The following is a 14440-nucleotide window of genomic DNA, read 5'->3' on the forward strand; positions in this document are numbered from 1 at the left end:
TCCCATCAAAACCATCAACTGATGTCAAGTCTCGTAAGACTAGAAAAGGAGAGGCCAGCACCCTCCAGTGGAGACAGAAGTCACAGAGGATGGGGCTTGGACCCCTGCTCCACCCATTCTTAGCAGGGGCTTTGAACACCTCCTTTCTTTTCTGAAAAATGAGATAACTATACCTGCCTTATAAAATTGATTGTGGGGATAAATGTAAAATACCTAGGACAATGGCTGTGATATAATTGAGCCTCAGTAAATAACAGCTGCTATTTTTATTTCTCAGCTGCCCTCTGGGATAATCTGCACTTTTAGGGTAGAGCAGTAAGAGGGAGGAAATACAGCAGTAGCTCCCTGTACCACAGGTCACTCGATCTTGCCATCTGGCATAATGAGAAATCATCCTGCTTAATTTATGAAAACTGCCTCATGCTTCAGGCTCCACCTGGTTTACTCTGGTGGGTGATGGGCTTTTTTCAGGTGTGGTGGTGGCTTCATGTGTCTGGATGGGTGCATTTAAAAGCAATCCTTGGGGTCTGCCTTGAGGGTCTTTTGGAGAAGGAATCCCAAACGTCTTTTCAGAAGAGTTGAACATAGGGTACATGTATACAATGGGATATTACTCAGCCATCAAAAAGAATGAAATAATGCCATTTTTTAGCAACATGGGTAGATCTAGATATTATCATACTAAGTGAAGTCAGACAAAGACAAATATTATGATATCACTTATATGTGGAGTCTAAAAAATAGTACAAATGAACTTATTTACAAAGCCAAAATAGACTCATAGACATAGAAAACAAATTTATGGTTACCAAAGGGAAAGGTTAGGAGGGGTAAATTGAGAGTATGGGATTAACAGAGCACACTACCATTTATAAAATAAATAAACAACAAGGATTTACTGTATAGCACAGAGAACTATATTCAATATCTTGTAATAAACTATAATGGAAAAGAATAAAGAAGAATATAGGTAAATACATATATGTATGTATAACTGAATCACTTTGGTGTACACTTGAAACTAACACAATATTGTAAATTAACTATACTTCAATTAAAAAAAATTATCAGTCCAGAGTGACTTATTTAGATTAGGCTAAAAGGAGATGGGAGAATAATAAGACACTTTTAGTTCTAGTCTTCCTTTTGTAATCTTAGGCGCAATTTGGTCAATTCTAGATGATGTGTATTGTTAGAGTGACTCTGAGTATCAGACCTTCCCCCTGGCAATGTTGTCTACCTCTTTAGGCTACTGGACAGGTAACTGACTTAATGTATTAAAAACATTTAATGTACTTTTTATGTATAAGATGTTATCTTAAGCACTGTCAGGACTAAAGAATTAAAAAAGATATTGTCTGTAAGGAATATATCTGAATAGAAGAATATAACATATGGACCCAAACATGATTAATACAGTGAGTATAAGTGCTGTGAGAGCAAAGGATTGTGGAATCTAGTGGGAAACCGTCACGCCTGGTGAAGTAGTGGGGGAAATGCGGATCAGTGGACTCTCCACTGACTCACCACTGAACTTGCTGGTGCATTAAGCCCCTCCCAGCCCAGCGTCTGCCTGTGAGGCCCCAGTGGAGGGGCCAACCTGGATTTGAAAGATGCTTTAATATGATCATCCTGGGGATAACAGGGATTGGTAAGACATCACATGGGAACTATTATGTGAACTAGATATTGAGCCATTGGCAAAAAGCCAAGCTTAATGAACTAATCATAGAGAGCACCAAGGTTTCTATAATATTTGTGCTTGATGTTAAAAGATGTGTGGAATTTAAACCAAGGGAGGCAGTGAGGTTATAACAGGGATGTCAGGTCAAAGGAATTGAAGCTAAGTGCCCAACCATGTTCTATATGCAATGCAGGTCATGATGGGGAAAAGATTAGAGGTTGGCCAAGAACTTAATTTCTGATCACCAGGGATTCTGAAGGCCCAAACCCTGCCATGTCATGGTATTAAATACCTCTTTCCTTTGTTTGCACCACACCCCTTTATTTAGGGTAGGGGTTAAGAAATGTAATTTCTGGATCATACTACATGAGCATTTAAAATTTTAATAGACATTGGCAAATTGTCTTCTGGAATGACCATACTAATTTATACCCCAGCAGCATATGAGAAAGCCAGTTACCCTATGCCCTGACACGAAATAATGTCAAAAAAAAATCCTTACCATCCTGATAGGTCAAGATGGTCTTTGATTTTTAAAAGATTTTTATTTCCTTGACTACTAGTGAGATTGAATACTTATAGGACATTTGTGTTTCCTCTTTTATGAACTTCCCATTCATGTTATTTGCTTGGTTTTCTATCAGATTTACTGAGACAAGGATGGGAATGGCAGTCCCTGTATTTGCGTAATTCAGCAGTTCTGGTTGTTTCTCTTTTTTGTGTCAATAGGTAGGGATTCATTATATATTCTGACAGTAATTCTTTGTCATTTATAGATATTTCAAATATTCTATTCTCTTTAGATTTTGTATACGCTGTTTTAGATTACACAGATACTTTAATTTTGAAATAGTTAAATCTATCAATTTTTTTATTTACAGATTTTTGCATTTTGGATCTTTTAAGGAAATCCCCAAACCATGAGTATGTTCTCCTGTTTTTCCTAAATCTTCATAGTTTTTAAACAGTTTTAACTATGTAAACCATGTAGGGTATGTATTCTTCACTGGTGAGAGGCAATGAGTCAAATTCATTTCCAAATTGTCTCCTCAAACCATTAGTTGAATAGTCAAGCATTTCCCCAGTAATTTGCAATACTCTTCTTTAATATAGTCTAAGTCCCCCAGTATATTCCAGTGTCTGTTTATAGTTGCTCTTCTGAGTCTTCGGTCTATTTATCTGTTCCTGTACAAATGCTGCACCTTTTTAGTACTAGAGCTTTACTAACATGTTGATTTTTGAGAAGGCACCTCTTCCTGCATTGCAGTTTTAAATTTTTATGTTCAGAATTACCATGGCTATTCTTGAGCACTCCCATTTGAATTTTGTAATCAGTTTGTGAATTTCCATAAAAACTCCTATTGAGATTTTCTTGGTGATTGCATTGCAATCATTTCAGGAAAAAAATCACATTTTCCAAGTAGTTAGTCATCCAATCTTGGAATATGGTAGAACTCTCTATTTTTCAAGTTATTATCTTTGTCTTTGAAGATGGCTTTACAGTTTTTCTTTAAATAAATAATAGACATTTCTGTTAGGCATTTTTATGGATTATGTGTGTTGCTCTCATGAATGAGACAGCATCATTATTATTGTGATTTTTATTAAGTGTGAAATAATAAAACCCTTGTAAATGAACTCAGCTTAGTATAGCCTTCTCTGTAGCTATGACTTTGCATTTTGCTCTTTTAGAAATTTGAAAGCTAAGCAGGTAAGAATTTTCTATTCATCAGGACTCAAGCAACAGACGCATGTCTCTGCACTCAATGTGCCCCAGATAGAAGGACTGGCAGATTTCTACCAGTAAGGGATGACTTATCAGATGTGATTCTGAGCCTACACAGGCAGAAAAGTGGTGAACATCAACTTACCACATTATTAATTTATACACACAACTACTGATGCTCTAATTGCCATGATGAGCCATCTATTCACACTAGTCTCTAGAAAAGGTGACCCTATATTAAAAAAAAAAATAGGAAAAAGACAGTACAATAATCTTTCTAATACCAAAAGTTTCAGGTAAATGTTTAGAAAGATCATTAAATGTTCTTCCAAAGAGTTGAGGATACCACCAATTTGGTTGTACTTCAGCTTTAGTCTTATCGGGTTAGATAATTCATGAACTTGGTTTGATCTGAGGGTACATTTCAATGTATCTTGAAATTCTCAAAGTTAACCATGGTCTAGACTCTGAGGGCATTTTAAAGTGTGCAGTAGATATTGGACATATCCATTTTTACTTCTGTAATAGCTTTGTATGAAAATTTCTTTTTCATGTGTGAAAATGTGGAAATGAACTGTTCTTCCAGGCCAGTAACAGCTTGTGGTCCTCTCTGGCAACCATCTTGTAATTCAATAACAAGATGGTTTTAATTTTCCTCTGCGACAGAAGTGAAGTGATCACTCCTGGGAAGTTACCTGTCGTCTTCTGGATTTTTCTGGTAGTAAAATAAAGTTTTGTGCCTTTCTTATCTCTACCTCACAGAAGTATTTCAAGCACCTAAAAAAATATGACAATGTAGACTGCCACCAAAACTCATAAATGAAGAGCTGCATATAAACTCATGTAACTAACAGATACCAATTATCTGGAGGCTTTGGGGTTGATAAACAGTAGACAAAGATTGAGAAATAAAAACTTAGACCTGTGTTCATAAGTATAAGAGCAAATAGAGTATTGGGCCACCCCAAAAAGGGAAAGGAAACATCCTTTATCACTCAGGATCCAAAAATCTGGACCCTAATAATCACTTCCAGTTTGTTGTGAAATTGATGAGAATTAAATAAAGAGTTTGCAAACTCAATTTTTAAAGCCATTTTGAGCCAAATCTGCATATGACTATTCGATAGCTTGGAGAGTTTATGGACAAAAAATTATTTAAATTTGCAAAGTGACTACATGATATCACATTTTTGCCCACTGTTTAAAATAAAATTCTCAAACCAGGAAACTTATTATTCACTTGAAATACTTGCAGAATTGACTTTACCACGAAATCCTATGTCTTTTATAGATCTATTCTTATACAAAGATCAAGAGGATTGGTGTCTGTGTGGTTTATAAAACTATCTTAGTTGTAGCTTCTCAGAAGTACATGATGTTTATAGGGGTTGGATGCATACTGATTTTTGGAAAAGAATTAATACATAATTTGAATTCAGAGTACAAGCTTTTAAAAAATATGATCCAGTTTAGAGAAGCATTTCTGAAATACCTCTGGGGAATAAATTTCTTTTATTAATCCAATCAGCCATTGTATGTCATTCTTCCAATTTAATTATGTTTATCTGCCAATGGGTGACTCTGCTTCTTATGCATGTAATTTCAGTGGGTGCAAACGGTGATGGCAAATAATTGTCCTCAGGGAGATAATTGCTCTTATAATTATTTACCCATGCAAGTTAGGTCAGTTAAAAATTTAATCCTCTGTCAGATGACCTGGCAACGTGAGAGAACGTGTTTTCTATGTACTCAAGTGGAGGAAGAGACCTTGCATTTCTTAGACATTTTCTGGGTGCCAGGCACAGTGCTCAGTGCCTTACATACACTGTTCCACTGAATCCCACAATCTTCCTATGAAGTGGGCATGATTATCTTCACTTTATTTATGAGAACCCCTCGGTCCTGTAGATGGCAAGTAGAGGAACCTAGATTGAAACCCAGGCTAACAGGCTGGTATGAAATAAATCCTATTTCACGGAGTGTTTGCAAGGCTTAAATGAGGAGGCAGAACTTGTAAAGAATTTAGCCCAGTGCTTGGTACATTGTTATCTTTATCCTCATGTCTGTCATAGAGATTTTACTTCTGTGATCACTGCCTGCTTCCTTCCAGAAACCCATTCCAATGGACAGGGCAAAACCTCCTACCTGGATCCTAAATGAGAGAGAGAGTTCTTTGGAGGCCTTTGCATGCCCTACCTCCTCGAGAATGCTTTATCTGTCTGCTCTGGTCCTTAGGGATTCTCTCCTCTCCGAATTCCCATCACTGTCATGTCTCCGTTTCTTAATAATAGCGCCTGGATGTAGAGTGTATTGTAGAGTTCTTTTTATTATATGGAGGCTTGCTTTTCCTCAATCCAGATTGTAGATGTATTGTGTACAGGGCTTCCTTGGATCTCTCCACAGGGTCTCCTAGGGTACAGGGCTCCATACCAGACCCTGGATCGATACTCTTTGATTAAGTGTGAACCCTACAAGCCATTAGCTACCTGAAGCCTAGAAGGTGCTGAGGGCTCAGGCTCAAGGCAGCTGTTTGTTTTGAAAAGGTGGGAGACTTCTTTTGAGGACTTGTCATCTAACATCAGTGTCACCCGTTGGCTGGCCTTCCTCTTTTGATGATCTTTGCATAATGTGGCGATGTGGCATGCCAGGGGAGATCTGTGGGGGTTTTCCCTCTTCAGAGAAACTGGCACTGACAGCCCCTCCCTCCTTCCCCACATCCCATCTGTGCCCCCGCCAAACGGCTGGAGAAGGGGGTGAGAGGTCACCGTTTTGCAGGGAGAAGTGATGTTTACGAAGAGTGACATTGACTGGTTTTCTGTCCCAACGTTAAGGGAATGGGGTCCCCAAAGCAATTGCTGGTAAAATTTGCAGTTACATTAAGAAGGGGAGGCTGACATCTTGCACACGGGGTGCCGGGGCTTGCAGCCTTGTCCTGCCGCTATCAGAGCAGGCTGGGGAGAGGTGCGGGAGTACACTGGCGAGATGGGGCCAGGGAGGAGGGAGGCAACGACAGACCTTGGGACCAATCTGTTACAGAGAGCTGGCGATAATGGCCCTGCTCCTACTCCAGGTCTGAGCTCAGGTGAGGTGGTAGGCTGAGGGTTTCTTAGGGAGTCACAGAGCCCAGGGGAGCTCCTGGGATGGGCTACCTCTTTAACTGGGCTTCCTGGGGCCTGTCTGCTTCCGCACCAGTACTTTTCAGAAGGGGTTCAGGCAGCAATGACAGCCAGTGATGGCAGCAAGCTTAGCCACAAGCAGTCTGGTAAGCAAACCACCCTGGAGCCGAGTTTGGGCAGAGAAGAGGAAGGCAGTTGCGGGGAGAGAGCAAAATAAGCTTCCTCTCCCTCCAGGCCCCCAGAGCCACAGGTCCATCTGGCCTGCCCTTGTTGGGGAGGGCTTGAATGGAAGATGTGTCAGGAGTTCTCAAATGGCCAGGACCAGGGCTTAAGAAGTGAAGCGAAGCTATTTTAATAAGTAAAAATGACTCAAAAAATTAAGGAATTGACTGATTAAGTCATTTCAGGAGCAGTACACAGCAGAAAAGAGGGTTTCCAAAAAGCACAGTGGTAGCCAATATTGGTAAATGGAAGCTGGTTTGTATTTAAATGGCTGAGGATGAGACTTCTCAATGAAACTCATCACTTCTTGAGCCCCACCAGGGACAGATGATGGCCTGTGCGTACACTGAATTCTCATGATGTCTCTGCCAAGGAGGCTGAAACCTTCTCATCTCAGAGCCACATGTAGCCGAAGTTCAGAGTGGTGACTTGACATGCTAACCTGGCAAGGTTAGTAAGCAGCTGAGTTGAGATGCAGACCTGTTACCTGCTCTTTCCACCAAGCCATCCTGCCTTCCTACTGCCCCCAGCTGTAGAGGGCCTACTATGTGCAGAGGACCTCACAGGGTCCTGTCTGTACTAACTGAAAATCACAGCCTTGCTTTAAACATAACATACATCAGTTTGAAACATGGAATGGATGCAGGAATAGCAATCATCTCCCCCAGCATTCATATTCCCAAGAATTGTAGGATCCTGTGAAGGACAGGGTGGGACCAAGTCGGACTGAGGGCCTCCAAGTGCTTTTTAAGCCCTGTCCTCACCCACATGGTCTGAATTCTGTATCTCTCCTCCCTGCCTCAGTCATTTTTTCAGGATTGATCTGCTGATACCATCTGAGGAAATGATTGACAATGATATGCTTCTTCAAGGGTCATGTTCACAGAGACAGTTGCCATTTAAATAAAATCTTACCTCCAGTGTCCTGCTCAAGACATACATCTCCCCAATGTTCATTACAGCACTATTTATAATAGCCAAGATGTGGAAGCAACCTAAGTGTCCATCAACAGATGAATGGATAAAGAAGATGTAGTATACATAAACAATGGCATATCAGTCACCCATAAAAAAAAGAATAAAATAATGCCATTTTCAGCAACATGGATGGACCTAGAGATTATCATACTAAGTGAGGTAAGCCAGTAAGCCAGACAGAGAAAGACAAATATCATATGATATTGCTTATATGTGGAATCCAAAAAGGAAAAAAAAAAGATACTAAGAAACTTATTTACAAAATAGAAATAGACCTAGAGACGTAGAAAACAAACTTATGTTTACCAAACGGGAAAGGGAGGGGCGGGATAAATTAGGAGTTTGGGATTAACAGATACGTACTACTATATATAAAATAGATAAATAAGGACCTACTGTATAGCACAGGGAACTATACTTAATATTTTGTAATAACCTATAAGGGAAAAGAATCTGAAAATATATATATATATAACTGAATCTCTTTGCTGTACACCTGAAACTAACACAACATTGTAAATCAACTACACTTCAATAAAGAAAGTCAAAAAAAAAAAAAAAAAGGCATATGTCTCCCTTTCTAGCATTGCATTGTAATGCCTAATTATTTGCATTGAACTAAAAGAGCTAGGCAATGATTATTTTAGAAAGAACAGAAGGAACAGCCATTTTCTTTGGGCTCTTTTCTTTTTTTCTTTTTTTTTTTACCTATATCAAGCACTGATTTTACCATGAAAATTTAGTTGCCTTCCTACAGAATAATTCCCCAAAGAAATGGAAGGATCAGCATGGGAGCAAGTTAAGCTTCTGGGGTAAGAAAGGATCCTGTTGCTAAGCTTGGGGTGTAAAGCCTGAGGACAGAGGTTCCCACCTCCTTTTCACTGGGAGACGTTTCAGTTGCTCCTGGGGATGGGGGGCAAGTTCTCAGTGACAGGTGATGGAGAGAGCCTCACAGGAGAATGTCTCCTTTCCAAAGGAGACTGCTGGCTTCTGCCATGTCATGTTTGAGTCCCTGAGCCTGTTTTTTTTTATATTGCTGGCCAACTGAACTCATGCATTTATTACCCTGCCTTTGTGTTCCAGGTTGATTGTCTTCTTTATTTCACCCCTTAATTACCTTAGGAGGAAGAGGGAAGTGAGATTGCCCATTGAAACACTCTTGAAGATCTGCAAAGCTCTCCTTTGGGGATCTGATAACTACATGTTTATGCATTTTATACATGGGAACACTAGAACTCAGAAAGGTTAAGACACTTTTAAAAATGCTTTCTGGAAAGCAAAAGCTAGTCTCTGCCCTCTGCATTAATTAGACATTTCTCTGCACAGTTATGGTAACAGTTCTATAGCAGGAGTTCCTGAAGTAACAAAGCCTGAAAAGGAAAAAAAAAAAAAGCGCAGCTCTTTGTAAAGTGGATGTGCTCATGGTGGTTCTGAATCCACATTCAAGGCCACAGAAACAGCCTGTTTTTATTTCAGTTGAGCCAAATGTTTGGGTGCATGACTAGCCCTTTCACAAAGACTGAGAAAAGGGTCAAGTTGGATTTTCAGATCTAGATCAAGATGGACCAAATATATACGTAGTTCAAAGCCCCAGTGGCCCGTGGTAGCTGATAGGACATCTGGAAGAAATGGCATTTGGGTTAATCTAAGCAGTCTATTCTCCCTGAGTTGGTTGAACAACCTGTGCGCACAGCTCTCTCACGGACCTGCTTAGGTGTTCATCAAGGATGAATCTCTTGATCCCCCAAAATAAGTAAGACATCTTTGTGAAGTTCAGATAAAATAGATGGGAGTGTAAGTTTTCCATAAATTGACCGCCCTTATGGCGGAAAATATAGCAAAAGAAAAGAAATTGGACTGTAGGTGAAAAACAAATGTGAAATTTTGGACTGAGAGCGCGGATGCCATAAGCAATACCCTCCCCTGCTTCCTTCTTCTGCTTCCAACTGAATTTCCAGTGCAAATGAAGCCCAGCTTCTGTGAGAAATCACTAACCACTTTTTCAGCCGTTTCAGCATCTTTTCACATCATGATGGAAAATGTTGAAATTGCATTTTCTTGGGATTTTTATGCTGGAGAGAATAAATCATGTTGTTTTGCAAAAAAGAAACAATCACATAAATAATAGGGTCAGGCTGAAAAGAAGTCCTCGAGACACCAATGGGCCAGGTAATAGGACCTCAGAGAAGGTAACTCGTCCAAGCATACTCTTTTCTGAGTCCATGGATCCCAGAGTGAAAATATCAGGCAGGGCTGAGGGAGGGTGAAGTCTTCAAGGAATATTAGCTTGACAAGCTTTGATTTCAGGAGAGCTCAACTGCAAATGATGGGGCTGTAGGAGGGCAAGATCCAGGCTGGAAGGGGATCTGAGAACATAGGTCAGTTATCAGGGTTAGCCCCACACGAGGACTGGGGCCATGCTGGGTCTTTTGTTCAGATGACAGAGAGTGAGCATTAGCTCCCGGAGCTCCTGTCTGGCCAGGGATGGAATGACTGTAGTGAGGACTCTCAGATGCACACCAGCGGCAGGCATCAACCTGATTGTCCATAGGAGGTAGGAGTCCTGTCAGTGGACTAAGGATGTAGTGGAGAAGCTAGCCAATTAGGAAGCAGCCTCACAATGTCAGCCTCACAATGACTGGGAAGGCAATGGAGCTCCAGCCAGACAGTGAGGCTTGTGGGAGGGTTTATGGACCTAGAGAAGGGAAGGCAAATGCTGCCCTTACCTCAGAGGGGTGGGACTAAAGTCAAAGCCCCAGAGGTTGGTGATTCTGAGGTTGTTTGTTCATCATTCATTCATTCAATTATACAATGAGCATCCACCAAATGTCACACACTATTCTAGGCACTGTACCCCAAGAGGAAGCCGTTCCCTGCTCTCCCAGGGTTTACGGACAATGGGAGAACCAGAAAGGAAAACCAGATGGTGACAGTACAGGACTATGGAATGTATCAGTAGAAACCATAACACTGTTGTGGAGCATCTAATTCCAGCCAGAGGCTGGGAAGCAATGAACAAGTACCATATCTCCGTGCCCATTCTCTGTGAGACATGGTGCTGCCTTCACACTGGATTTCACTGAAGCCTTACCACAATTGTGTAAAGCAGGCGACAGTATTCCCATTTTACAGATGATGAAACTGGGGCTCAGAGGAGTCAGATCACTTCCCCAGTACCACACCAGTAGCAAGTGCTGGGGTGAGGATTTGAACCCAGGTCTGTTTCGGCTCCAAAGACTGTGCTCTTTCGAACTATTCAAAGCCCGTAAATATAGAATACACACAGCCAGAAACACTCTACTCAAGAGTCTTTGAGGATTGTTCTACCCAAAGACACAAGAGAGAAAGATAATAGAGATTACAGCGTGAGACTGAGGAAGAATTAAAATAGTGCTTTTAATATAATTCTCAGGAAACGTACAGTATGTACTTTACATCACATATTTCTAAACTGCTCATCTGGAAAATAGAAGCTGCAAAAATACAGAATACCACACTCAAAATCTATTGAGTATGTGCTTTTTTTCCCCCTCTGTTCTATGAAACAGGGTAATTTTTACCCCCTCCTATTAAAATCCAGACTCAGCTGCTTTCGGAAGAACTGTTGGAGCCCTCGGTCAGAGAAGCATTCCCAAGAGGGGGTTTTCTAAAGCATGTCAGCAGGCCACCCCCACAGGAGCCAAAGGAGGGAATGGGCAGAAGGAAATTTGCACATCTGGTCAATATTACTCTTCAGTGATCCAGGAAAATGCCTACTCCAAGGGTCTGGAGGACTCCTGGCCACGGACACCTGCTTAGTCCTCGTCACAGGCCTGTGCTTGGGGCCTCAAAGGACCACATACTGGCCGGAGAGTCCTCACAGGGACCCTTGGGTTCTCGGGCAGGGCAGAGCACACTAAGTCAGGCCCGCGAGGTCTGTGGGCGGTGGCGGGCTGTTCTCTGCAGGAAGAGGAAGAGGGCCAGGCCCTCAGCTTCTCACAAAGGAGTCTTCTGAAGGTGACTGTGACTCGGGACAGGTTTTCTCAGTCTCAATGTCTTGGTACTCTGTGCCTAAAGGGGGAGGGGGGAAGAGAGCCAAGAGGAAAAAGAGATCGGTCTTTTCTGGTTTTCCTACTTATTTTTTAGGCTTATATAATAGCATCCTGGCTTTCCAGTGGAATGGATAAGAGCAGGAAGTCATGTCAATAAAATGCTACGTTTTGCTCCACGTCACCCCAAGGAACCAGACTCCAAGCCCAAAGACCTTTACGTAGGCCAAATTTTTTCTGAGAAGCGTATATCTACACATGTCTATACCAACACCTACGTGGATGTTTATTCTATGGGAATGAATAAGATGCACCCCAGTCATTAACTTACATTCATCCTACCTAAGTCACCAGTGGCAGACACTGTCACTGCAACCTCTATTGAAGAGATGGCTGTGTGCCGGAGAGAACCTCCTGGCATTCTAATGTCACGCTTTCTCCTCCAGCATTTGGGACCAGTTTGCTTTTCATTCAGCCACAGAGGGTCACCACATGCTGAATGAAAGAATCTCCTCGTTGGAGCAAGGTTTTGAAGCCTCCGCCATGCTTCTGAAATAGATGCTGTGGCTTCATTTAAAAGGCATGAAAAACCCAGCTTCATCCCTGTGATGATTTACAAGTTGTGTAGGTAGGTCTCCATGACCGTGACATGCAGCTTTCCTGTTCAATGACAGCCAGAGTGGAACTATAGAAATCCCCACTCATTTCCTTGTCCTCTCTAGACTCTGACCCGGTAGTACAAAAGGTGACGATGTGGAAATGTCACTCCTTTCCTCAGGATTTTGCAGCTGAGACCTGGCTTATAGGAGATGCAGCTCACATATCCTGAAAAGTTTGGAGCATCCTTCTCAACTTTCACAAGGTTCAAGTTCTTATGGTCTTGGGGGCTCTGTTAGAAGCCATGGGGGGCAGGGAGTTGGGGAAGGTGGGATAGAAGTGAGAGAGACGGGGTTGGTTCTTGTGCGCAGAATGAATCAGGCAGAGAATGAAGAGGAGCTGGTCAACTTCTGCTGACGTGGCTAAGGTGGAAAAAGGAAGGAGGAGTGTTTTTAAAGGTCTCCAGTGTTTACTGAAGGAAAAAAAGAGTTCTTCTCATTTTAGATCTCTGTGCCGGTAGGCAAAGTTTGGCAGAGGTTTTCGCCGCCAGCTCTTGCCTCATTTCTCTATGGAATTATAGACTTTTGTAGGGGTTTCTGAAAGTAGGTGCCTTCCTGGCCTCATCAAAGCTTCCTGAGACGCCAGCCAGATCTGCGTTCTCACTTTGGTGGAGTTTGTGGTGTCATGGAAAGAGCACCGGTTCAGGAGTCAGACAGACCCGGCATTGGCTCCTGGTGACTTTCTAACTAGCTGTGTGACCTTGGGAAGCTTTGGTTTACTGAGCCTTAGTTTTCTGATCTGTAAAGTGGAAACAATGATACTTACCTCATAGGGCAGGTGTGAGAAAGCTGCTGAGAATATTACCTGGGATCAGGCCTTATGGCCCCTGGCACGTGGGTAGCAGCCTCATAATAAGCGTGAGCTTCCAGCCCCTTTCCTCCTTTAAGGGGCTGGGCTAGAGCACAGCTGATGTGTTAGCTGGGTTTCTCTTATAATGAAACTTCCTACATTGCATATTTCCACTTCATTTTATGGTCTTCGATTATAAAATCCAACAGTCTTGACAAACCCATCTCCACGAGAGTTACCTTCTATTAAGTTAGCATGAATTTAAGAAGAACATTATTTTCTGGGATGTAATGGGATGGTAAAATCTCACCCTACAGGATGTGAAACCTCCAGAAAATTTACTATGGTTGTTCTATCTGCTCCTGGTAAGAGAACATAATCACTTTACCTTACAGAAAAATATTCAGAATTGGTGCTGATCATCAATTACTGATTATTGGCCTGAGTCGTTAATACAAAAATCAAAACATCTAGAAACTCTGTTCCTAAAAGTCTAGTAGTTGATAATAGAGCAAGACATATCTCCAACCAGTGACCAGCATCGGTGTGTCTGAGGCCCTGGGCTGGAGCCGAGCTGCTGAGGTTGATGCTAAGGACTGCAGGGGTGCCAGGTGGGAGGGGTGTCCAGGGTCTCTCCCACTGGAGCTGATGACCAGTGCTGAGGACTGTCTCCCTGGCATTTCAGCACTTTGAAATTGCATTTCAAAATGCATTAGGGTGGAGACATCATCTCCTGTTTCCTCTTACCTGCCTGCTTCTGGTAGAACATTCCAAATAAGTTATCACTGGGCTCTATGGTTAAGACTGGGAATAACACAGGAAGAGCAGATGTCCCCAGAATACAGCTGTTGCCATGTCCCCGTTGTTATGATAGGGGGCATGCGAGAGTGTGGGGGGCGTCCATAGTCCATTTGAGTTGGAGTCTTCTGAATAGGACGTCCCTACATGTGGGAAGAGTCCCTCATTTCTTGCCCAGGATGGAGGGAGTACCCATAAAGGCAAAGAACACGAGCTTTGGATTTGTTGACCTGGGTTTGAAACTCTGCTTTGTGACCTTGAGCCAATTCTGGAAGCTTTCCCAGACTCATTTTCCTCTCCTGTAAACTGAAGCTTAATAACTGTTTCTGCCTCATAGGACTATGGTTGAGATTAAATGAGCTAATACATGTGATAAGCTGGTTCATACTAAGTGCTTGGTAAATGTCAGCTACTATTATTATTAGTTATTATTCATGCTTAC

At 41.9% G+C, this 14440-nt stretch overlaps 1 protein-coding gene across 1 annotated transcript in view; it reads right to left on the reverse strand.

Moving 5' to 3' along the window:
* Positions 1 to 8408: 8408 nt before the first annotated feature.
* The window catches only part of SLCO3A1 (solute carrier organic anion transporter family member 3A1), a 322429-nt gene continuing 316397 nt past the window's right edge, over positions 8409 to 14440 (reverse strand). The window contains exon 11 of the mRNA XM_082388919.1: positions 8409 to 11776. Within this exon, the coding sequence (XP_082245045.1) occupies positions 11694 to 11776 (83 nt within the window). The 3' untranslated portion in view covers positions 8409 to 11693. The remainder of the gene's footprint in view (positions 11777 to 14440) is intronic.

This window comes from Balaenoptera borealis, assembly GCF_965194805.1.
Source record: "Balaenoptera borealis genome assembly, chromosome: 3".
Taxonomy (NCBI): domain Eukaryota; kingdom Metazoa; phylum Chordata; class Mammalia; order Artiodactyla; family Balaenopteridae; genus Balaenoptera; species Balaenoptera borealis.